We start from the raw sequence: 23,938 nt of genomic DNA, 5'->3' as shown, positions 1-23,938 counted from the left end.
ACGCTTGTCGCCGCTCTGAAAACTGCCGGGCGCGGTTCGCTAACGACACGGGGCCCCCGAAAGGAACACCGAGAATGCGGTAGGAATCTAAATAAGACACAATCGTTCCGAACAATCGCATACCGCCGGTGCATTGGGACTTTCTAATAAGCGCTTCACGGCGCCGGTCGGCCTTGCTAGGACTACTGCTAGTCGAACGTGAGGCCGCCGGCCCGTGCTCGCATTCAATAACCTGTTGCTCGTGAGCTACCTGTTCGCGCGAGCACGCGTGCACCGCCGTTGCGCGGATTTGTTGAGAACAGTGCTCGGGGATAGCGTTGTAAAACGCTCGAGTCTTCGAAGCTTCGAGGCTTAACCTTAAAGGCTAGGTGTTGCTGGCTTGGCATTCATTGACGCTGGAGTCTAAGAAGTTACAAGACAGCTTTGAAGCTTTAAGAACTGCAACTGAGCATTTAGAACCTTCACCGCTCGAGTCATATTTGAAGACAGTTGGAGGCTCAAACCGTCTGTTGCTATGTTGACACGGAATAGTAAATTTAAAATTTAAAGCTCAATCCTCCAGGCATTTAAAATTTCTTTCTTTCAATATTTTCAAGACTCGAGCCTTGAAAGCCTAAGCTCTGAAAGCTCGAATCACGGCTGCAACTTTCAAAACTGGCTCAGAGCTGATTTTAACAACACTATTCCGAATTGTTTGGAAATGATTGAGATGTGTGAGACAATCGATATCGAATTGAAACGTTTAACAGCGCGAGTAAGAAAATAGAAGACTGGGTGCTAAACGTACAGATGTCAAAGTACTTTCCTCTTCGTAGAATGTTCAACGATACTTTCGAATCACCCTGTACATGTTGTCGAGGAGGAACACGGCTCTGCCAGGGGATTACTTCATTTACACTTTATAATCGTGTCGTGAGTGCAGCGGGAAAGGGCGAAAGATGATTAGTGATCTGGGATCGGGTTCCACTGGTTTCGAGGGTCGCTTAATTGAATTTAAGAGGTCTGCCTGTGACTTTGCGCAGACCGAGCCCCTCCGCGAAGGCACCAGCCAGGGAAACAGGATTCAAGGTACGTGACTAGAGGTTATCCTGTTGTTTCGGAAGTGTTAATAGCGATTTCCCACTGATTCATGGTCCGTCCGAGCAACCGTGTATTCAAAATCTTATTATCTTAATTATGCGCGAGCGGAAGTTCGATCTAGCGGGGAATTATTTAATCTACAGTCCACAGCCACACCTACTTTCTTAAATAGGTTCTTATACTTGTATTTACCCATCAAAATCCAGGAAGAAAATCTAACTTCCCAACAAAAACTCATAACTTACGACTCATAACGAATAATATTAGTATATTAACCCTATACACTCGGTTTATTTTCAATGTCGGTTCGTGTAAACTTATATTTATTTTTAGGGAAACTGATTAAAGTAATTTACAGCGGTAGAATTCAACGTTTTATATTTATCTTATTTATTATTATTACAATAAGATTGAATTGTTATAATCTCTTAAAGTGTAATACTTATTCAAACAATTTCCAACGTTCTATAACAATCTGTATTGTCATCTCTATCATGATATGCGAGTGCAAAGGGTAAATATCACTTTCAACTCCAAATGCTATTATGCATTCATGTAGCCCATATGATACACGAAACGTTACATTCTTCAGCCTTCAATTTCCAAGCTCCTTCCACCAAATTATCCTCTCTAGACCTGCGCGAAGGCTCTAAAGTAACTTTCGTCCGAAGATCTCCGTCGCCAGCGTCCCCACCAGGAAGACGATAGAAAAGTAGGAAAGGAGCAAAAGCGGGAGCTCTCGCGCGGCAAACAACGCGCGCTTTCGGTCGCAGCCTCGTATTCCTCGTCATCGTCGCCGAACGAAACGAATTGCCCCGGGAAACCGGCTACGTCCGGCGCGTAGACACCTTGTGCGCCGGGGCAGCTGGCACGAGCACGCCTATAAATACGGGCAGTTTGCATAGCGATCGTCTACCAAGATTACGATCCACGCGCTCGGAAAAACCGCGAGTACCCGAGCTGATCCTCCCTGCCTCCGCGGCCGAGCTCACTCTCGCGAGCACGCTCGCTCTCCACCGGCCATCCCCATCGGCTCGGCGTGCACGACGTTCTCGGATCGTTCCCGGCCGGCTCATCGAGGCCTGTCCCGTCCATTTCGAGGTGACCGGGGGACTCGAATGGTGAGACATCCAATCCACGTCGCGGCGTAAATGTCCCCCAGGTAGCCTCACGTGCGCATAATACATGATCGTAAACGATCCGCCGGTGAACCTGTCGACAGGCTGGTTTTCGAAACGCTGATGGGAATAAGGATATTCGTAATAGCGGCCCGATACCGGGGACAGGATGCTTTATATGGACTGCGGCTGTTAGCTAGCGAGAGATTCTTTATTTCACCTCGACGGCCAGCGTCTCTCAAACTTCCTCCTTGGTCCTTCGATCCACCTTTCTCTACCTCCTTGAACTTTGTTACCACTTGCTTCGTTATCGATACGCGAAGGAGTCAAGAGTGAAACAGATATTTTTATTCTAAACATTTGAATTGGTGGATAGAGCTTGTTTCTAGGTTAATAAGAAAGTTACAAGAAATTATTCATATTAAAGAAATTCATTTTCTGTTAGATAGGAGTTAGTTTCGAAAGAAAGGCTGAAAATGAAAATAAGAATGGTTTTAGGTTAATGCATTTCTATTACCACCTTTGTACTTAGGTGTGTCTGCAGGTAATGCTACAATTACTTTGATAACTTGAGATTCTAAGAGTGCAGTTTACTAGGATTATCTCGACATTTTACTGAGATCTACGTGTATCTTGCAGTTGTTTTTAATACTCGTTGACTTTTCTCGTTTAACGAAGCTTGCCACGTTCGAATACCGAGTTTCTTAATTTTGAAAATGTTTTCTGAAAATTTGGCGCGTGCTGTTGGTTTGAGAAACGCTGTTCGAGATTCAATCGATAACGCGTGTAGTTCATCGGGCGGAAAGAAAAGCTTCCGTGATAATTTGATATTTGCGGCGAGGAGCGTTAACGCGCACTACTGGCACGCGGTATCTTTTTCCTAACACGCGACAAATCAAGTTTTACGAGGGAGTTGTTCGAGCACGGTTGAACATACTCTCCGTGTTTTACTCTTGTTACGGTTAACGTTTCAAAGATAGTGTTCCGAGTCACTTTTCTTTTACGGCTCGATACCGTTAGCGTGCCAGAATTTATGACAATGTATGCCCACGCTGCTTCATTCAAAATTTCAAGTGTTCCGGTGAAGACTTTGAAAAATGTCGACAAAAGAGATACACGTAGAACGCTGCTCCTACCGGTTTCCCGGAAACCATTCCAAATGGTCGATCACCTTTTCCGTTTCAAACCTTTATAATCTAAACAATTCATACCCCAAAATATTCGAAATAAAGGCAACTTTGAAAATGAAAGATAGTAATATTCAATTTGTACAATTGTCAAAACGCTCGCGCGTTCAATTTATACGCGTTTTTAATCGAAATGACAATCATTTGGTAAATTTAACTTACAACCCAATCGTTAAACGTTAGCGATTAATTCGAAATTCGGTGTCAACCCAATACAACGAGCATCGAAATAACCCTGTGCTCATAAAAAATTCCTGGGCAATTATTTTATTACCAAAATTGACTCGTCAAAAAAACCCGATATTGATGGCAAAAAGGAACAAATCAAACATGGATCCCTCAAAGACATCAGCCGATAATCGACCATCGATCGATGCTTACATTGTCCGTAGAGGACTTGTTAATTGCTTGGGATGACCACACAAGTCGTCGAGCGAAAAAATTCTGGGACTATGCTAAACCATCAGCCGAGGAAGAAGACCGGCCCACCCATCTTCGCGTTTTGACGTTCGTACTTCGGTGTTGCGCATCGCGATCATGAATTTTCTGCGGTCTCACGTTGCGAACTTGACTGCGTCATGCCAACGATACTCCTCCTTTTCTTCCGCGTCAGCGTATTCCGAGAGAGCGTCGCGTAAATATTGGTTGGCAAGAAAAACCGACTCGCCGGCGCGCCGGAAGACAATGTTGCAATTTTTAACCACTTGCCCCATAATTTCTTTTAAAACGAGGCTTCATAGAACTACCTTATCGTTAATAATTCAATAGAAAAAGAAAAGAATTTTATGCTCGTTTTGTGTCTACGTTTACTCTAAAGGTTGAAGATTAACAAGTGATGTTTCATTTATATGAAAAATAAATAAATGACATTTAGATTTATCGAATTCAGTTAAAAATTTTTGTCACGCGTCTGACTTGATGTCATAGGAGAAAGGGTTAATGCGCGTATGGCTCGGAAAGGGTAGAAGCGACAGCAGAGGGTGGCTTCGGTTACCATTCTCCATCCTCCTCTTCTATCCTTCTCCGACCACAGAGCACCTGTTGCTTCAAGCTTCAAGCTACGGCCGCTATGCGGCGCCACCGATCAGCAATTGCGTGCTCCGAACCGCGACCACTGCGTGGGTTTAATATTAAAGCTACTTTTTTGTACTCAATAGACGCATTTCCGATTTCTTTTTTAGTAATAGACAAACTGAAACGTAACTCAATCGAAATCTCAATAAACATATTCTTAAAGTTTCTATGCAAAAGATCCAAAAACCAACTGGACTGTTCCATGATTCCACTGTTAACGCTATGCGAATTCATTTCATTAAACTGTTTCCTTTTTATCAACCGTTTTCTTACCGGTGTTACCATTTACGTGCACTGTCCGTGCACGTCGATTCGATGGAATCGTCCGAAAAACCAGGAAAGACTCGACGACCACGACGACGGAAAGCACTACGAAACATTTTGGACAAAGGAAGGCCGGACTCGGGGCCGAGTCCAAGGCCGGCGCGATGAAAAATAAAGGAGGGGAGAGCTGGGACTCCTTCATTTAATTACGCGGCGCGGCGGCTCGATTTTACGTTCATACCCGCGCCTTATATCTCCCGCCTCGGCGAAGAGAAGGCGTGTCATAAAGTGGCTCGCCGTTTCCTCGGACGTCGCATATACGTCGGCGTTCACCGGGAAATTTATAGGTTTATTAGGCGAAGCGATAATACACGTGGTCCCGCGGGGGGACCGGGGGGCCCTGGTTCGGCCGTGTCTAGAATTTATTGGGAACAAAACGGTCCGCTTCTTCATACAGCTGCGACGCGTCCTGGAAACCTCGCTCGACAGGGAAAAGGAGTGGGAAAGAAGGGTGGGAAACAGCGCCACCATTTTCGGCCCAGCTCGTTAAAGCGCGCCGGGCACCTGTCATTAATTACAACCGGCCTACGTGTTCCGCGTGTGTTTTCCCCGTTTCGCCCTGGAATTTATCGAGACCGAGCCGCGCGTGTGCGATCGTTAAGCCCCCTGCACACGTTCGAACATATTGCGAAGCATGCGTCGACTTCTAGGTTTCATGACACCTGCGTCAGTATCAGTTTGCCTCCATACTGCCGATTCTTCTCGGTTTATTGCGAGACACCGGTTCTAATACCGATTCGCTGATGCTAAACTACATACATCATGAAATCTGGGAGTCGATGCATTTTGTTTCAACATGTGTATGGTTACTGCTCTAAATCGTTATTATCGATAGTCTCCTCGATTTGGGACAATTTATGGGAATGTTACAAGTAAAAGCGTCAGAATTGCGTTTGTTACCTCAAGACTAAGTTATATTAACGAAACGACCCATTCCTAAACTGTTCCTTCAAAATGACTAAGAACGTAACAGACGTTTCTCTCAGAAATTACTGAAGAAACCAATTTAATAATATGCAAAGTGATATGCGAATCATTCGAAATATGAATAGATACTCTTACAGTTCCCATAGAGAATGTTCCCAATTCGACTGCTCACTACTTCCAGTGTTGAAATATCTCTATTCGGAAACAACTTCACGCTAATCTGCTCAACCTAGAAAAAATTTCCGTCGCCGAACCACCGATGATCGTTTGCCAAATGACGAGCTCCCGTCATCCGACCGCGTACGTGTTAAGGTAACGAGGGGTACCGTGAGATACGTCGTATCCTTGTGACCACGGGCTTAATTGACAGTAGTCGGGTTCGAGGGGGGTAACGTGGCTGGCTGCCTCCGCGTTCTTATTATCGTTAATTTTAATTAGAGGTTACTGCCGCGTCCCCCGGTGTCCCGCGGAAGATACGCAGGAGCCAGCGGGACGTCCGTAACCTGGTGGTGGAGAGGACGATGACGAGGGGGGTCGGCGAGTCCCGCGATCCCTTGCCGCGGGAGGAGACGCGAAAAAGGACACGGCGGCTGATCCTGATTATAAACGACTGCTCCTGCGCGCGGATACGAGCGCGGCACCGGTGTCCCGCCGCGAGGGAACGTCCCGGGACCACGGACAGAGACGAGATTCCGTGAGATGATCCGAGGGAGTCGCCCACCCCCTGCGTGAATCTTCGGCCGGACGATATCTGATCCTGCGCGGGACAGCTCCCGGATTCGACCGACGTGGCCCCTTACGAAAGAATCCCGCGGCGAATCTAATTTCTCTAATTTCGGCGGATGTCGCGGGAGGATACGCCCGAACCTGAGCCTGACTCGCAGCGCACGGTAGTCTAGATTTTTGGATTAGAAGGAAAAAATTATATAAATCATTCTCTTTATTGATCGCGATAGTATTTTCTAGGTGTTTTGTTAAGTCCAAAATGTGGGTAAAATTAAGGTGATGGGATTCTAGAAGTTTTACAGTGGGATTAATATGTAGTAGAATTAGGTTCAATAATGTACTGATATGAATGATTTAGTATTATTGTCGTGATTGTTGATTAATCTACTATTAGTAGTCGTTATGATTTTAAGCGTGTATACGAACTGATACTTATGTTCTTTCACTACCGATTTCGAATTACCTTTGTCCTAACGGATACTCGATAAATCAAACCCGATCGTCTCAAACACAAAATATGACGTGACAAAATATATTCAACTAAGCTTTTCGCATAGAACAATTGCCCATCCACTCGTTCCACAATGTCGGAAACACCATATATCTCCCGACGAATACCGTTCACGATCCAAGCCAAAGGAATTTAGGGTACTGGAGAGTGGTACGCCTCGACGAAAGTCTCGTCCTCCCGCGCAGACGCGGCAGAAGTCGCTGGAGGGGTTACGGCGCGTCGGACAATTAAATCTTTTTAATCGTCCCACGTAATTGGACCGAATTAGTGATACCGTCCATCCAACGACGGATCCCACTCCCTGATTATCGCTCGTCGCTGGGCCAAATAACAGAGAGATAAAGCGGTATTGACCGCTGGACGAGAGGTGGAGTACAAGGGCTGGGGGGTCGGCAGGGGGCAAATGGAAAAGAAGAAGAGGAATGGGACCGGGGCGAAGGACCGGCTACGAAGCAGAGGGGAGCACTTAGCGGAATACGTCTCGGTGATTATTGGCCGTGATAATGATCGAGTCGCTACGAGTTGTCTATGGCGTGATTGTAGGTCGCAACGGTGATCCTTAGGCCATGTGCGAGGGTGGTTATTAAGAGCGACCGGTTCCGAGAGCATCAAGGACTCGGATTAGAGAAGAAGCACCGCGCGCGGTGGTCCACGCTACTGCCCGATGCATGAGCAAGGACATCATCTGCGTGACGACATTCAATTCGGTATAACGAATATTTTGCAAGTGGATGCCCTATAGAATGTTTCTGTGTCGCCAGCGTTTCCTCGGAATTTCTCGTTATGCCGTATAAAAAAAGGAATCATTAATTTTAACACTGTTCTTGAGCTCGTTTTAATGGTAGTCATTCTTATTTCTGAATATTTTCTGCGCGGAGTTAATTGAAAAGTCATATAACCAAAGTATTAACGGACAATAGTAACTGTTAATTACTCGATCAGGGATCTTTGTTCGAATATTGATAGCGTTTCGCGACAAAGCGACTCGCGAACATTTCTTTCATTAAGCACTACAAGAAAAGATGAAGATAAAATGAAAATCCTGTCGAAATCCAAATTAAATCATTCGCCATCTCTCGTACTCTCGTGTATCCATGAATCGCTTACAGATCCGCAAACAAATGATCAAAAAACTTCCTCATTCCTCCCTTGACAATTCCTATCTATCTCCGACCGATCTCATTCGTTTTGAACTAACCAGTATGTACTTACGCGCAAGAGGAACGTGTATCGTGGAGATTACGCCGAACGCAAACGATAGAACAAGCGCACGCGCGCGTTACCCTCTATCGTGGCCGGCGCATAAATTTTATTAATAACCTCGCGTCGCAAAGGAGGAGTGCAGGTAACAAACACGAACTCGCTAATTCCGACCAGGACTCGCAGCCGGTGTTTACACGACGATGATTTCCGAGGGCCCGAGAATTCTTTCCGCTGACGGGGGTATTTAGCCCGGACGTATTTACCCCGAGGAGACAATGTAATGGGTCAGCAATTAGACGGGGGAACGATTAAAACTGGGCCTTAATTGGCCGCGTGGTGGGAGCCCCCCCGAGAGGTTCACACTCGTGTATACTTTCATCTCTGTTCGTTCACTCGCCCCGACTCTTTATTCCCCTCGCCTTTTTCCCCGACCGCTCGAACGAGCATCTTCTCGCCGCCTCCGCCCGCCGTCGCCCCGCGGCCGATAAATCACGCAGTACAGCCCCGGCGCAAGTAGTAACTAGTAACCAATTCGCGTTTGTACGACTCCCGTGAGATATTAGCTATTACAAAGACTTATGGCGCGGAACCACCCTCGCCCTCCAGCGACGGGTCCCAGCAATAATCGTGATCGACCTTGATTAATTACGATGCCAAGATTGTTGCCCGCATGCGCGTTCTTCTCTGCGCGGTGCGCGTGACACAGATTTCCCATCGTAAAAATGGCGGGCGCACCGAATAGCTAAACGGTCGATCGAAAAATGTCTGGAAAATGGCGGACGATCTTGAATCTTCGCGTGAAACGCTCAAGTATTCGAAGATGGATTTCGAGGAACGTGGAAATTCGATAATTTCCATTGTCAACATTTTTCATTATCTTTGCTAAAGAAAAACGTTGAAACTCTCAGTTCATGTTCGTTGGCAATGATCTGTAGTCATTTCGTGAACTTCTACGTTTCAAACTGTGCGTATTTTTTGTCTTGTGCTGTCTCCTTGTTGATCTCTGAATTCCGACGTTCCGTGATCCCCTGTTACGGGGCCAACAGAGTTCTCGTTCCCTTATGAATTCATGTAAATAGTTTCATGAAAATATCTCTAATAATCCGAACGTATAATTATATTCCCATTTTTTTAGTATTCATTCAAAGCGTTTTTGCAGCTCCAGATTTCTCCACGAACTGTTTATCATTTTTTGTCACGCAAAGATCCACCTAGACGTTTGACCATCATATTTAAAAACATAGAAATTCGTTTTTTTCAGAAGATCTCGACAGGCGCCATTTTAAATGAGCGCAACGAACGACCCGCGGTAATTATACGTGTTTGAACAGATATTACCGTCATAGTCGTCGCACTATTTTCTTTTCGGTCGCTGGACCCGGCAACTTTTCTTGAGCGTTAAACATTATTTTTACGAAGCGAGTAATCTATCGATTTAAGCCATGGATCTCCAAACCGCGAACTGCGATAAGTAATATTGTGGTTCAACAAAATTATACAAGCCGTAACATTACTATATGTAAGTCATTCGACCGCAGTTCCATATGCAGGTATCACAGATTCAATTGACAAAAGCAACAAATTATGGACACTTATGTAAACACCTGTCAAATGTGATCCAAGTCAATTTTTTCTTATAAAAACAGTTCTTATCCAACAGTATAACACGTAGTATAAACAAGAAAGAAGTTGGCGGGATTGACTTCTCAAACATTACTTATAATTTATAAAGCGTTGCACTTAATACAATACTGTAACACGTAGCGAACATATTAACACATTGATTACCATAGCAGTTCACCGACGATCAAGGCTTCCAAATTGATCGATAACAATTGATAAAAAGATTAAAGTCGAATAAAAATACTCAACAACCTAACCATGTAAATACTAAGTACATAGATAATAGCGTAACGAAACGACTGTGATACCAAATCATTAATAATTCTTTCTAGCAACATTTATCATTGCTACGAATAAGTAACATTACATAAAACGCTAAAATTCCCGTGTCAGTCGACGCGTTAAAAAGTAAACACAGGGACTCGACGCGGAACAAACGTGAAAGGTGTTCGCGCTTGCGGGCGTCGAAGTCTCCAGCGGCGAGCGAATGTTCCACTGGCACCGGCCGCCAATTCTTCGCCCATTCCGTGAAAGATGGCCGCAAATTGCTCGCGTTTTCCCCCGTATTTCATTCCGCCGGAATACCGTGTCTCTGGGCAATCGCCTGCGGTCTTCAACCCCCAGCCCTCAGTGATTATGAATTTCTGGGTTCGTCGTTTCGAAGCTTCTGCCTGGGCCAGCCCCGAACGGGACGAGGAGGAGCGACGCCGAGGAGACGACAAAATCATCTTAAGCGGTAAATTACACATATGCTAAGTGGGCACGATTCAAATTATTATTATCGTGGTCATCCCTCAACCATGGGATCGTCCTTCCGAGAATGATTATACGAAGCTCTCGGGGACGCCGCGTATATGCGGAGGCACGGTTTCTCTCTGTTTCCGAGACCCGTTTCTTTCCTCATTTGTATGCGATTTGGACTGGCAGCGGTGCGCATGCACCTCGCTGCAGGCTTCCTAAACGAAAGGATTTTCGAGAGGATCTCGAAGCATCCAAAATCATACGCTTAACCCAGTTACTGGCATCAATTTATCTATACGATTGAAATATTATTGAAAAGCAACTAGAAACACGTAGAACAATAAGAAAATGTGTATGATATCCACGAATCAAATTATACTATACCGAAGGTGTGAGTGATTAATTGGAAAAAGACTGACAAACTAAATTACGCTAAATAAATAAAAAATTTTCATCGCTTAAGGGCAGAAGTAGGAGAATGGTAATCGAAGAAGGTAAAAAATCATAATTTTCCAGTAAAATAAATATATGTTATTCGCAGGAAGAGAGGGAGAGAGAAGGACGGTGAGAAAGGGAGGAAGAGAAAGAAAGGGGAACAAGAACATAAAGACTAGAATTACTCGTTAGATCCTGTTCAATTTGAAGAAGAATAATAATAGTCATCGATATAATTTCTTGAGATGTTTAGCTGCTAATATATCTAAAAAGAAAAGGAAGAGGATGTTGAAAATGGAAGGCGGAGGAGAACCACTGCGGAAATGATAGAGTATACAAAGCGATCCCCGCATTCGAGCCCGATTGGGGGACCGATTTCGGTAATACGTTATTAATTTGAATGGACCGCGCGCGATGAATTATTTAACGGGGCGATTACCCTAATGCGTCGCGCGTTCTCTTTTTATTACAACCCACTCGCGCGCTGCGCGACGTGTCTCGTTCCCACTCGGTTAATCGTCGAGGGTCCATCTCCATCTCTCTCTCTCTCTCTCTCTCTCTCTCTCTCTCTCTCTCTCTCTCTCTCTCTCTCTCATTCTATTCTTTTAATCGCGAGACTCTATTAAGCGGTCGGAAATGCACGATTCTTCCCGGAACCGTGACCAACTTGATTATTGTTATTACCTGCCGAACGTAAAACACATAGTTCGCGAACGATTCCCTGAAAATGTTCGCGGCGACGGAACCGTTCGCGGCACGTGCCAATTATTTCGCGCTGCTGTTTGCGACTTTGTCTTTCGAGCCGAAAAGACCAAAATTAAGCTGATAAGGACACGATAAAGGGAATTCCTTTACTTCGTGACAGAGTGAATCACTGAGTGAAACTATACTTTTAGATTCATTGTAAAGCATATTCTGTATGAATCGATTTCTTCAAAATCATTATTGGATCGACGAATAAACAACAATTTCGCGATCACCGGATACTCGAGCGCCGATCTATCGATGCTGTCCATCAAGAGATAAAAAAAGCGGTAAACACTTCTTTCTCTCCTTCCTGTTTTTGTTCTCTGTTGCTCCATTCGGACGAGAACATTCCGAAAACCGAAGCCTCGTACCGAATCGTCCGAATCGACGTGGCCCGAGAACGAGTGTCCCTACCTCACGCTCGAAAACGTAACATTACCGCGGAACAGTCGCAGCTCGGGGGGCATTCCTGAAGTCTGCGCAACTCGTTCGGCTCTGGTATCGTTGCCGCCGCCGCTGTCAGGGGATGGAATTCCGATCGTAGGTGGTGCCGAACAGGGAGGAAGCGGTCTTTATCCTCGGGGACCGCTGAGCGAGCAGCGCGCACCGTATCCACTGGCGCGACGACCGGCAATTAGGAATCCTGGCCCGCGGTCAGGATTTCGAGAATATTTGCTGAACACGGACGGGCCGACCATTTGGTACCCAGACCGAGAGTTCGTCGAATCGACGAGTGCCATCGCCGCCGAGAAAACTTGTGGGTGGGTCCGCCTGGTTAAACTGCCTTGCGTCCAATACCGTTTTCGTCTTCTCTGTAGGTATGCTTGACGTTTGTCGAAGATCCTTTAATTTGCTGTTATTTTAACTTTCAGCGGCGAGCTGGCTTGGCAGTGAAAGCCCTACGTAGAATTGAATAAATTTGAATATTCACTTTTCATGTTAATCGACAGAAATTATGTAGAACTTTATTCTGATAGAGCTATCGGAAACGGTTACAAACCTTGTTTTTTTCCTATCGTTATTTCATATTCACCGCACCTTATTGATTGCCGATTAGCTCTCCTTCGCTCGGATAATACCAGCTTTCAAAACTTCGTGGAGAACGCACGCGTTTCATCCACAGCGTTAATTCCTCAGACCATACATAAATTTCTCCTGTACAAAATTGCCGGTTCCCCGGGCGAGTGGGTGCTCGTAATGAGGCCGAATCGGCATCCCCTGCCCGTGGTCTTATTTAAAGTTTCGTAAACTAGAACGCTGGTTCATGGAATCGGCCGGACGGGACCGGCAAATCCGGTGGACCTGGGCTGCGTAAACGTGCGGGTGGATGATTGCCATGATTGCCCGGTCATTATGGGAAATTTTCGAAAAGTCGAGGATTCGGGGTCCCTTATACCCTTTCGAAACACGGGGGTAATCGTTCATAACTGAGTTAATCGCGTTTATTACCGAAAATTCTGAAAAGCTGACGCGGTCGCGATTAACGAAGAACACTTCTCTTTGATCACACCGATCCCGTTTAATTCGTTGGGGTTTCTTCTTCCGTTAAATTTTTGATAGAAGTCTCGACTAAACTTTCAATCATGTCAACGCTTTCATTTGACAAAAATTTTGAAAACAGATTCCTTTTCGATAGAAATGATAATCAGATTTCTGGTAACTCAACAAATTATATAAAAAATTTTGATAAAAGCTTTCCGTGTTTATTTGGTTTAAGTCTTAAAATTCGAATTATTTTACATAAAAGCGACATTTACGAAAAGGATTTTCGGTAATTTAAAAATTAAGACGTAAAATTTTGCTAAAATGTTGTACTAGATTATTGTCATTTTCTGCTTTACCGGTAGAACAGAGTGAAAAATCCCGGTGATACAGTAGGAAAGCAAAATTATTGATGAGAGACATAGATTGGACATCTTATGAGACTTCGTGTCCGATAGCCTGAAATACCGATCGTGTAAAAAAGCACACGTTTTGATATGTCCTGTAGGCTGCGATCTAATTGGTCAGCTTTCATCTTTTCTCAACTCATTTTCGATACTAATTGTCTATTCGTTAATATGTACACGTAAGCAATCGAAACTGTAAAGAAAACACATAGTGTGAGACCCCTCTTACTGCTGTGCTGTCCCGGGAGTTGTCTTGCGAACAACCTACAGTGTCTATTAACGTTTGAAATGTATTTACATGTGATGTACTGATTGTTTTGTAATTTTGAAAGAAGTACTTAAATCATTTGATGCATACAGCATATACCAAATAACACAATGAGTTTTTTTATACCGATACAGCTACTTTTCTTCTGTCTAACGGTAAATGTCAAAATAATTATTATTTAACCTCTCAATTCTGTTACATGTACCAAGCATGAAATCTCTATTGTGTTGCTTTTATAATTACAATTAATGTATAAAACTGATGATGTGCTTCTAGGTGAATATTGTAACTTCAGAATTTTCAGCAGATGATTGTAAAAGTTTAGGCTTCAATAAAGCTAATTTACTTTGTTCTACATGTGAAGAATTTAATAAACATGGATTATCAGAAATAAGGTGAGTAATAAAAATTATAAACGCTATTTATTTTGAGTGAAGTACTATTTAATCATTCTAGGGATAAGTGCAAGGAATGTTGTTTGAAAGATGATGACTATGATGCGTCTGGATCAAAACGTTATCCACACGCTATTCTTGAAGTGTGCACATGTAAATTTGGAGCCTATCCTCAAATTCAGGGTAAATGAATACATGTTTTACACGCATTAATCAATAATCATTTTTATATCTAGTACCGTATGTTTGAAATTCTTATATTTTCAGCTTTCATTAAAAGTGATAGACCAAGTAAATATAAGAATTTACAAATAAAATATGTTAGAGGTTTAGATCCAATAATTAAATTATTGGACAATGACAATAAAGTTGAAGATATCTTGGACATTCATAAATGGGATACAGATTCAGTTGATGAATTTCTAGCTACTCACCTTTCTATGGATTAATGTTATTTATGGTAATCATATATATGTCTGTATTTAATCAAATTCTGTACTTTAAATGTAAATAATTATGTTTTCTATGTGATTTATGGTAATTTAGTAATTTTATTACATTTATTAATCCTGATATATCTGATTAGTTCAAGCCTTATCACATTTTTTAGAAAGATATAAAATACAATTCAATTACTTGGAACACATTATTTATTTCAATACTTTCTATAATACCAATGTAGAAAAATTGAATATTGGAATGAAAAAACTTTTAGATTTTTTTTTAAAAATACGGTGTCAATTTTTTATTATTCGACTGTTTTCATAAACAAACATTATTCTTTATATTACTTCAGTGAAGACCTAAATTAGTATAAAGAAGTAATGACAGCTGCATTATTAAGATACAATAGATCATCATAACCTTAACACAAATAGATTTCTGTAAAGATATTATATAAAGATAATACCCAGTATAAAGGTAAAGTGCAAATTATTTTATGAAAAAAAAATTCGATATTTTTATAAGGCAATCGACGAACTATTTGCATTTTTCATATTTTTTATAATACATTCTTTCTCACGTAAAACATACAAGTCTTATAATAAAATTCCAGCGCGTTATCATAAACACAATCAAGTAGTTATGATATACTGTATATAGACTTTGATTATAAGTATTTTATTACACTAGGCATAAACTGAAAAAAATAATATTAATTTCTCACTTTTATTGCAAGATACTTCGCATGTCACTTTAACACGTGCCTAATAGGAATGAACCTTATGACTTTACGTTATGATTATTGTTTAAAAAACCATTGACATATTTCAAATGTTTAAATAGTAATCATATTTTCTGATATAGAATAGTAACAAGCTACAGAAGATTATAGCTTCTTGCTTTTTTTTCAATTTCAAATCTACCTTCTCTATTTAAAAATCTATGTACTACACTCATTGAAAGTGATATTACGTAATTAAAATCCTTTTAAATTGGTAAGCTTGGATAAAATATTGTTGCGTTATCCAAAAAGTCGTTCTGTAATGTTATACAAGGATGAAGAACGGAAGATCTTCGTGAAATTATGATCGAGAACGAACGTGCCGCAAATCGTTTCTACAATGATTGTATGTAATATTATACATATTTGTAAATAAGTTGTTATAGTTAAAGTTATTGTTTATTAAAACCATGTCGCGCGCGAGTACGTTCGGACGCAACAATGTAATCACTTTCATCATGATTTCTATCGTACGTAAATACAAGCAAGTAATAATGTAGGTATGATTCATAATATTGACTATTGATGATTCGAAAATAAACGAAATGGTGGAATCTAATAACAGGATAAATAGTGTAATATTTACCCAATAAATCCAAGCTTACTTTAATTTTATAGTATAATACTTATTATCGTCGAGCTCTTCGTGCTCGCGGACTACCGCGACCACGTGCGAAACCTCCTCGACCACGAGTTGGCTTTATTTGAGGAGTTTGATCTCTCTCTATTTTTGGAGCATCTCTAGTTTTTTCAGGCTCATTTATATGCTCTTTCTCGTCCCCATCATCAATTAAGTTACCTATTTCTGCGTCATTGTCATTATCAATATCAGCCCACGCTTTGTCGACTGGTGTCGTCTTTTTGTCTTGAGTACTAGAATCATTTTGCGTAGTTTGTTGGCTGTTACTGTCACCTTCGCGATGCTCTTCTTCTTCGGATTCTGCATCAGCCTCGAGGGGGTCATATTTTTCATCTCCGTCAGCTTTCTTCTGCGCGTTTGCATTCACATTTGTGTTCGCATCCTCGGCATTATTTTCTTGCTCTTCTTTCATTTCTACGTTATCCTCCTCCTCGGAATGTGCGGTTTTACGACGTTTACAATTTTCTTCGTCATCTTTATTATCTTCTGTATCGTTCTCATTAGCCTGAAACAAAAGAAGCAATTGTCTTATAACGCTTTAATATATTATCTTTATAAATTATATTCATTCTGAAACTTTTGTTTTCAGAAAACTATACCTCTGTTTTTTCCGCTGGCTTTTGTTCAGTATTTTCGTTAGTAGACGTCAAAGACTTTACTTCTTGTACAAAATTCCTATAATGGGTGATACTGCGTAAATGAGCGTTCATATCTTCCGCCAAGAGCATAAATCTTCGACATTTTTCACAATAAAATCCTTGAACTTCTTTTACCATAGATTTCCCTAAAATAATATGGATAATGTGTAGTAATGTGCAACGATATACTAATAGATGTAACGCTTACAAATATTATAAATGCTTTCAATTAAATTTACCAATAGAAATTTGATTCTGTCGACAATATTTGTAAGATGGTATTTTGAACTTCTTCTCTGTCATGTTTTCACTAATATCTGTTATATATTCTTGTTCCTCAACAGCCTCTTCCTCTTTTTCAGTTTTATTTTCAGCGCCTACATCTTTTTCCTCATCTTCGGCAGTGCGTATTTCAGCTTCTCCTTTGGCAAGTTTGTCTAGAAATAAAAAGCAAACAAACACATTTAGAAAATAAATTTCCTTGACTTTTGTACTTTATAGTTTCTACTATACATTTCTGTCACGTACCTTTCTTCTTGTTCTTTCGTTGTTCTTCACATTGTACAGCATTCTTCATGTGTGCAGGCGTTAGACAATGTTCATCATATTCAATACGCGACGGGAATTCTTTTAGACAGGGGAAACATCTTGGATGCAAAAATGTTTTCAATTGTTGATGTTTCTCGCTCTTTCTATGTGTTGATAAAGTACCATAAAAATTCAAATCGCACATTGTACAGTATTCTCTTACATTTAGATCCACGGATACCTAATGATAGTAATAGTAATTATAAATAAGATGTATTTTACATAGTAGCGTAAAATGAATTTATGTATACTGACTTTTTTCCCACGACGTTTTGAATTGGTTAAACTAAATTCACGTTGTTCTTCTGCTATTCTCAATTCGTGCCTCATTAAATCAACTTTCAATTTGTACATCTCGTCTAATTTTTCCATCATCAATTGATGTGCTCGTCCCCTTAAATGGTTTTCGAAGGACTAAAAGACAAAGTAATTACTTAATTACACATTTTAGTAAATATTACATACACGACTATAAACAATACTTACATATCCATCCCACATATGCTTATTACAAATATGGCAAAACATATGGCTCATTGGAACTTCTGCATAACGACTTTCAGCGTGTCTAGCTTCAGATTTCTTGCCAGTCATCTTTGCATCTTTTTCGGTTCCAGCCAGATTTGTTTCTTTTGCTCCCTCTTCAGTAGCAGAAATTTCCGTTTTTTGTTCAGCTTCCTCTTGAGGTTTTTCACCCTCGTACTGTTTAACAGTTTGAGAATTTTCCAACTGTTTCTTCTCGTCCTTCCAGTCACGTTTCTTCTCTTCAGATTCGTCGTTGTTCTCACTAATGTAGAAACAAATACATAATTTTTCATGATTATGACAAATTTTAATCAGCTTTGTTGGACTTTCTTTTTAAAGATGATCTAAATATTATGTTTGTTTCATTTGTTGTTTTAGTCATAACACATGTACATAAAATTTATAACATGAAAACTAGAAAGAAACTTGACATGACATTCATGTCTAATGAAGATATCGATTTGCCTACTATTATGAACAATCAATATTGAATAATGTGTATAGAAAGAAGAATATATGGGGTACATTCTTCATGTAATTACGAAATTGTAGCAAAATGACTGACTTAAATTTGTAATATGAGTTTCATTGATAATGGGGAATGAATATAACATACTATACAGACATATGTACATATATATGAATATTTATATACATATATACTTTTTAAAAAGTCAGTTTAGAAAAGGGGCACAATGTTCGTTTTATAGAAAATATACTGTATGTACGTAAGAAACACCGTACACACAAAGACAGGTGATAGAATGAGACTTACTGAAGTTTGAAGAAACTATTCACAATCACCAGGAGCTTACCTTTTCACAACAGGTGCTTCTGCTTTTTCATTATCAGAGGTCTTAACGTCCTGCTGTTCCTTTTTGGCAGTCTGATTTTGTTTAGAGGCAGGAATTGGTTTAGAAGATTTATCGTTGCGATGCTGAGTTTGGTTTCCGTTCATACGCTGACTGCCAGACTGGGGTGCACGAGATTGTTGTGCAGATGGACCACGTCGCCCAGCAGGGCCATCACGGGCGCGATTGCCCATCTAGTCATGTAGGTCAAATGACCAAACCGTCATGAGAAGGATCTGATATAATTGCGATTCTTCTCGAATTGAATTTGGTTTATACAACCTCTGGGATTGTTGATGGGAGAAAAATATTCTACTCGATTTGGAAGCAGGACGTAATCAGTATTTCAGTGAACACTGAAGGTCAGTATTTCCACATTTTCGTGGAAGGGAAAAGGAAAATAGTAATAGATAGTTGAAGATGCACATAATTATGGCATCATCTGACCTTGTACAGGCAACGATCATGTGAATCATAAGATATGATATTTATAAAACGCATGTATTTTCCTTTGAACATAGTTCGATAAAGATCAATGAAAAATAATCAACAAGAAGAAGACATTAAAACAGTCAAAAATACAACTTGCAATCTATTTTTGAGTAAATAGTCTTCCATTGATTTCAACTGCAATGATGAATAGAAGGACTTGGATAGAATATAAATGAACCAAGTCAGAGGGGAAACATATCTCCTTGTCTTTGCTGAAAATTTACTGCACAAAACCACAGTTAACATCCACTACTAAAAATGAGAAACTGTATTCTGAAATCAATACACGTCTTGTTACCGTGTTTTATAATGAAATAACATTGCGATAGCAATTAAATTCTCCTACGAAAATCATATACGGCAAAACTGTTTGTATCTCATTAACTTCACAGGGTAACCATTGTAACAACTTATCCACTGACTGAAAGCCTCATTAATGAATCGATCAATGAACATAAAGAAGGAGAATTATTACATTTTCCGCTTAAGAATTGGTGTTGTTGATGTAAAAATAGAAAGTGTACACTAGAAGTTGCCCTTTTGCAATTTGCACTAAAAATGATGTTTATATGATAAAATGATAATTGTTATATATTCATACCTTATTGTATGGTTGAGGTCGTTGATTCTTCATTGGGTGCCTCACAGGACGATCGTTAAAACGTCCAGACTGAAAGTTTTGCTGATTTGGAAAATTTGGCCCTGGTCCGGAAAAATTATTGCCGAGACTAAGGAGTGATGGTACCTGCTGTAAATGCAAAGTTATATGTATAATCCTTTATGATAATAATTACAAATAAATTAACATATTATCTACATAAATATGTTACCTGTTGCTGTACATCTTGTTGATTACGAAGTAAATTTGTGAGAAGGTTACTAGCTATCGCTAACTGTGCTTGGGGTGATGCTAAAGACAGATTATTATTTGGAGTTGGTAAAATCCCTCGACCAGGCATCATTCCTCCTTCCCATGGATTCATTCCTCCACTTCCACCACCTCCACCTCCTCCACCCATTCCACCACCCATATTGCCTCCCATACCGCCTCCACCTCCACCCATGTTTCCAACTCTTCCGCCACCTCCTCCACCACCTCCAGCACCACCTCCTCCTCGGTTATTAAAGTTCCGATTCCCAAAGGAATCACGTTTTATTCCTCGATTAAATGGCATGATACCTACACAGAAAATGTTCAAAATATTATATTTATATATACATTATATATTAATCAGATTTCAGATGCCTTATATATAATGAACTTTTAAAATGAATAGCCTAACACTTTTATCTATTGTTTATGTTTACCGCATAACTGTTTTTTAATATCATAAAATATGTGCCTTTAGTTAAAAACATGTTACCTGAATTTACATTCTTATGAATCCTTCATGCTGTAGAATTTTTCATTTATAAATGGAGTACGAATGGGCGTCTATTTCCGATACGCGAATTTAGATAATAATCAACAATTTAACCGCCAGAATTTTTACTTATATAACAATAAAATATATACTTGTACATATCACAGTTAATAGAAATAAAAAAAAGACTAAATACACAAAAAAAAAGGAATAAATAGTCGTAACTTTTTCGTTTAGTACATTACATACCAAATGACGCCGTGCAATGTGACTAACTGTTAAATTTCAATGAACTCCGTTATCGGAAAAACTTTCTATTACATTAACGAGAGAGACGCTAGATAATATTTTACAATATCTAACATACAATTTTTATAAGTAAATCTTAATAATAAAAGACTACTCACCGAAGAATGATCAAACTTGATCACTGCCCAAGAAAATGAGGCAAAACGGGAATGCTGAAGGAAATGGAGTCACTAATTGTAAGCGTCTATCGTGGACGTGAAATAGACTGATGAAAGCAGCATTCAAAATGGTCGATTCTGTTAAAAGCCTTTACTTCTGATTGGTCAATTCAATATCCACACCACCTTAATAGATATAAGCAAAAGGTTTACCTAAATTTTAATACATTATAATTAAAGATTATAAATAAAACGAAATTAATAAATTTGAAATAAATATTTACTTTATTTAAACAAGGTTTAATTTTTGTACTATTGAAGAAATATACAAAAGATTTCAAATACTACAGTTTTCATGAACCAATTAACTTCAAAGAAACACAAACTGTTTGTGTACTTATTTCTAATTAAGTTATAATTCATTTTAGAGTTTATCAGCTTATATTTATTTTAATTATTATTATATGTTTTTTTACCAAAATAACGATCGAAAATATTAATCATGTATAAAAATATTTTCAATACTTTCATACGGAAACTGTGTATACCAACGGTGTCTAACTTACTCCCCTCAGACTAGTAACTCAAAAAAACAGTATAGGGACAAGTCTACCAGAAGGAACTAGGTATATACACAGTAAAATAAAACTGTATTGCATATCTCCACTTGTTGGCAGTTCAACGGTGCTAGATAGAGAGAAAATTTCTCGACTCACAAGGAAACTTTACAGCTGGTCTGTTGAATATTTTAATCAAACTTTTTGTGGTTAATTTACAGTAGAAGTAAGTTAACAACGTATCCGATAGTTTTTGCCAATACTCATTATTTATAAAGATATTTAACATTTTATGATTTTATGATCTCCAGGATATATTTACTTATTTATTACAACCTCAACAGATGAAATAATAGTTGTCATGGTATAGCGACGGCTTCATAGTTGAAGGGATCCTTTGGGAAGGTTTGAAAATATAAACAAAATAGAAAGAAATAAAAAAGATTGTTCAGTATATCACAAATAATGAAATAAAAAAGATTATTCAATATACAATTAATTTTTTTAAATTTACTTAATCATGTTTTTATAATATACATAAAGTTTTAAAAATGGTATTGTACTTAAAGAGTATTTAATACTGTGATATTAAATATTTACATCTCCTGACCCGTTTGGTTACAATTTTACATTAAACTTAAGGCTGAAGTTTTCAATGCAAGAGCTTGTAGCTCTACAATATCTTTTTCCAACCTAGAAACAGGACAACATGTCATTGACCATAATACAATTTAATTATAAAGAGTTAACATTTAACATTATACCTTTTATGATGATCTTTAATAGCATTATAAATATTCAAGAAATCTTTAAGACCAACATTAACATTCTGATAACACTCATTTCGGGATCCAATTAAATCTATAATAGACTTTAAAGTATCACGACAAGATTTTACAGCTTGAATTGTTTCTTCCCATTCTTTGGGTGTCTTGGGAAGAATTACATTATCACAACATAGCACGTCATAACTTTGTAGAAGGATGTGTAATTGAGATAAAATATTTTCTACCTTCTTAATATCCTCAGATTCTGTAATTAAAATAAAATTTAATTCAATATGTAGTTTCCTAAAACAGTTTTAAAATGTTTCTGTAATATAAATGTTCATCAATAATATTTACTATTATATTTCTTTATATCTACAAGTTGAGAATCTATTTTGTTTTGTAACATAGTTAAATGGATTATGTCTCTCTCTCTAGTTTTTAATTCAAATAATTTCTTCTTGTTTTCATCAACCTCTTTAGCCATTGTTGCTAATTTTGTTATAATTAATTTCTCTTTTTCCTGTATCTTTTGCTTCAGTATAATCTCTGTCATCAAGTTTTGTAAATATTTGTTATACAAAAGACTTATTTCTGTGTCCTCATTTTCAATATGTGTATCCAGCTGAGAAGGTGCCATTGATATTCGCTCTGTTGCACAAGTTTTCGTGAGATCTAGGTTAACAAATTAGTAAATATTTTTAATATTCTATAGATTCATTCATCATAAAATTCAGACATAATTATTTACTATCTGGTGAGATAAAATCAAATGTTGTTCTGCGGCGAGAAGAGGTTGAACCACTTTCATGTCCATGTTCGGAAATAGTGCTATTCAAGAACCTAAAAATATATTTATAAATAATAATTATAAAATAAATGAAAAGAACTGACACATTTGTTATATATACTTTTTAGTTTTGCGTGCTTGATGTGATTCCATTTTACTTTCCGTATTAGTGCTACTAATATTTCACGTTTACAATTTCTGCACAAAATTCGTTATAATTTTGAATAATCCTAGAAACTACAGAAAAATTACAAAGTTATTAGTTAAACCACAGAATACCTTATAGAGGTCAGACTCTACCACATCTTTGAGAACCAATTACCAGTGCGTATTTGTGCGAAATTTGAATTCCATGAACATAGTTACAGAACTTCAAAAAGTTAGTAGGTAGTTTACCTACGTAATGAGTATTTATTTCGCGTTGCTTATGAGAAGATTTCTGAAAGGAATGCGAGTCTGATCGGTCAGTTTTCAATTATTGTTATCATATTTCTAATATTAATTTGTTATTTGTCAACACGATTACACACCATTAATCAAAATTATAAACAGAAATAACAAGAGTCCACTTTTGCCTGTGTACTATCCGGGGAATCATTTCTTTAGTAACGTACCGTGAATACACGAGTATATTTATTTATCAATGTGTATCAGTATATTTATTTATCAATGTTTATCAAAATGTCAAAGCTTAAAAATACGTCTGCTATACTCAAGTCAGGTTACTAAATATAGATTTTGATATTATAAATCTAAGTAAATCACATAAAAGGATATATTAAATCAATGTAAATACTTACTTAGATGATATGAAAAATATTTTGAAGAAAGATACATAAAAACCTT

General features: G+C 38.9%; 3 protein-coding genes and 1 long non-coding RNA gene across 7 annotated transcripts in view; 2 read left to right on the top strand and 2 right to left on the bottom strand.

Moving 5' to 3' along the window:
- The first annotated feature begins 13,677 nt into the window (after positions 1–13,677).
- LOC116424293 (selenoprotein F) lies at positions 13,678–14,779 on the top strand. The gene is made up of 4 exons (XM_031970510.2): positions 13,678–14,008; positions 14,130–14,248; positions 14,310–14,431; positions 14,516–14,779. Exons 1-4 carry the CDS (start codon positions 13,964–13,966, stop codon positions 14,695–14,697), a joined length of 468 nt encoding a protein of 155 aa, XP_031826370.1. The 5' UTR covers positions 13,678–13,963; the 3' UTR covers positions 14,698–14,779.
- A 186-nt stretch (positions 14,780–14,965) lies between these two features.
- Positions 14,966–21,127, bottom strand: Pep (Protein on ecdysone puffs). 3 transcript variants are annotated; one of them, XM_031970508.2, is made up of 10 exons: positions 20,572–20,968; positions 20,038–20,387; positions 19,809–19,955; positions 18,680–18,909; positions 17,826–18,126; positions 17,595–17,753; positions 17,280–17,520; positions 16,991–17,188; positions 16,713–16,897; positions 14,966–16,618 (listed from the first exon to the last, which is right to left on the bottom strand). In XM_031970508.2, exons 2-10 carry the CDS (start codon positions 20,380–20,382, stop codon positions 16,103–16,105), a joined length of 2,322 nt encoding a protein of 773 aa, XP_031826368.1. In that variant the 5' UTR covers positions 20,383–20,387; positions 20,572–20,968; the 3' UTR covers positions 14,966–16,102. The 3 variants fall into 3 exon arrangements, with proteins under 3 accessions (XP_031826368.1, XP_031826369.1, XP_031826367.1); XM_031970509.2 differs by lacking the exon at positions 20,572–20,968 and adding an exon at positions 20,979–21,127 and having other exon boundaries at positions 14,967–16,618; positions 19,809–19,952; XM_031970507.2 differs by lacking the exon at positions 20,572–20,968 and adding an exon at positions 20,979–21,127 and having other exon boundaries at positions 14,969–16,618.
- Positions 21,128–21,532: 405 nt separating this feature from the next.
- Positions 21,533–23,938, top strand: part of LOC116424231 (uncharacterized) — a 7,492-nt gene continuing 5,086 nt past the window's right edge. For both annotated transcript variants that reach the window (XR_004234415.2, XR_004234416.2), the window contains exons 1-2: positions 21,533–21,761; positions 21,847–23,555. This is a non-coding gene — a long non-coding RNA (uncharacterized LOC116424231). The remainder of the gene's footprint in view (positions 21,762–21,846; positions 23,556–23,938) is intronic.
- Positions 21,988–23,362, bottom strand: LOC143174679 (uncharacterized). The gene is made up of 5 exons (XM_076368912.1): positions 23,214–23,362; positions 23,054–23,145; positions 22,660–22,977; positions 22,300–22,567; positions 21,988–22,228 (listed from the first exon to the last, which is right to left on the bottom strand). Exons 1-5 carry the CDS (start codon positions 23,243–23,245, stop codon positions 22,162–22,164), a joined length of 777 nt encoding a protein of 258 aa, XP_076225027.1. The 5' UTR covers positions 23,246–23,362; the 3' UTR covers positions 21,988–22,161.

This window comes from Nomia melanderi, chromosome 7, assembly GCF_051020985.1.
Source record: "Nomia melanderi isolate GNS246 chromosome 7, iyNomMela1, whole genome shotgun sequence".
In the NCBI taxonomy this organism is placed as follows: Eukaryota; Metazoa; Arthropoda; class Insecta; order Hymenoptera; family Halictidae; genus Nomia; species Nomia melanderi.
Note: the sequence above shows the minus strand (reverse complement) of the source record. Positions and strands in the feature narration are given on the sequence as shown.

Coding starts and splice junctions, on each gene's coding strand:
- LOC116424293 (XM_031970510.2), top strand. CDS start 13,964: ATGAGTTTTTTTATACCGATACAGCTACTTTTCTTCTGTCTAACG. Junction 14,009..14,129: donor TACTTTTCTTCTGTCTAACG/GTAAATGTCAAA, acceptor ATGTGCTTCTAG/GTGAATATTGTAACTTCAGA. Junction 14,432..14,515: donor AGCCTATCCTCAAATTCAGG/GTAAATGAATAC, acceptor TTATATTTTCAG/CTTTCATTAAAAGTGATAGA.
- Pep (XM_031970507.2), bottom strand. CDS start 20,382: ATGCCATTTAATCGAGGAATAAAACGTGATTCCTTTGGGAATCGGAAC. Junction 16,898..16,990: donor ACAGAATCAAATTTCTATTG/GTAAATTTAATT, acceptor ATATTATTTTAG/GGAAATCTATGGTAAAAGAA. Junction 16,619..16,712: donor AGCCAGCGGAAAAAACAGAG/GTATAGTTTTCT, acceptor CTTTTGTTTCAG/GCTAATGAGAACGATACAGA.
- LOC143174679 (XM_076368912.1), bottom strand. CDS start 23,245: ATGGAATCACATCAAGCACGCAAAACTAAAAA. Junction 22,978..23,053: donor TGATTTTATCTCACCAGATA/GTAAATAATTAT, acceptor TTGTTAACCTAG/ATCTCACGAAAACTTGTGCA. Junction 22,568..22,659: donor AGATATAAAGAAATATAATA/GTAAATATTATT, acceptor TTTTAATTACAG/AATCTGAGGATATTAAGAAG.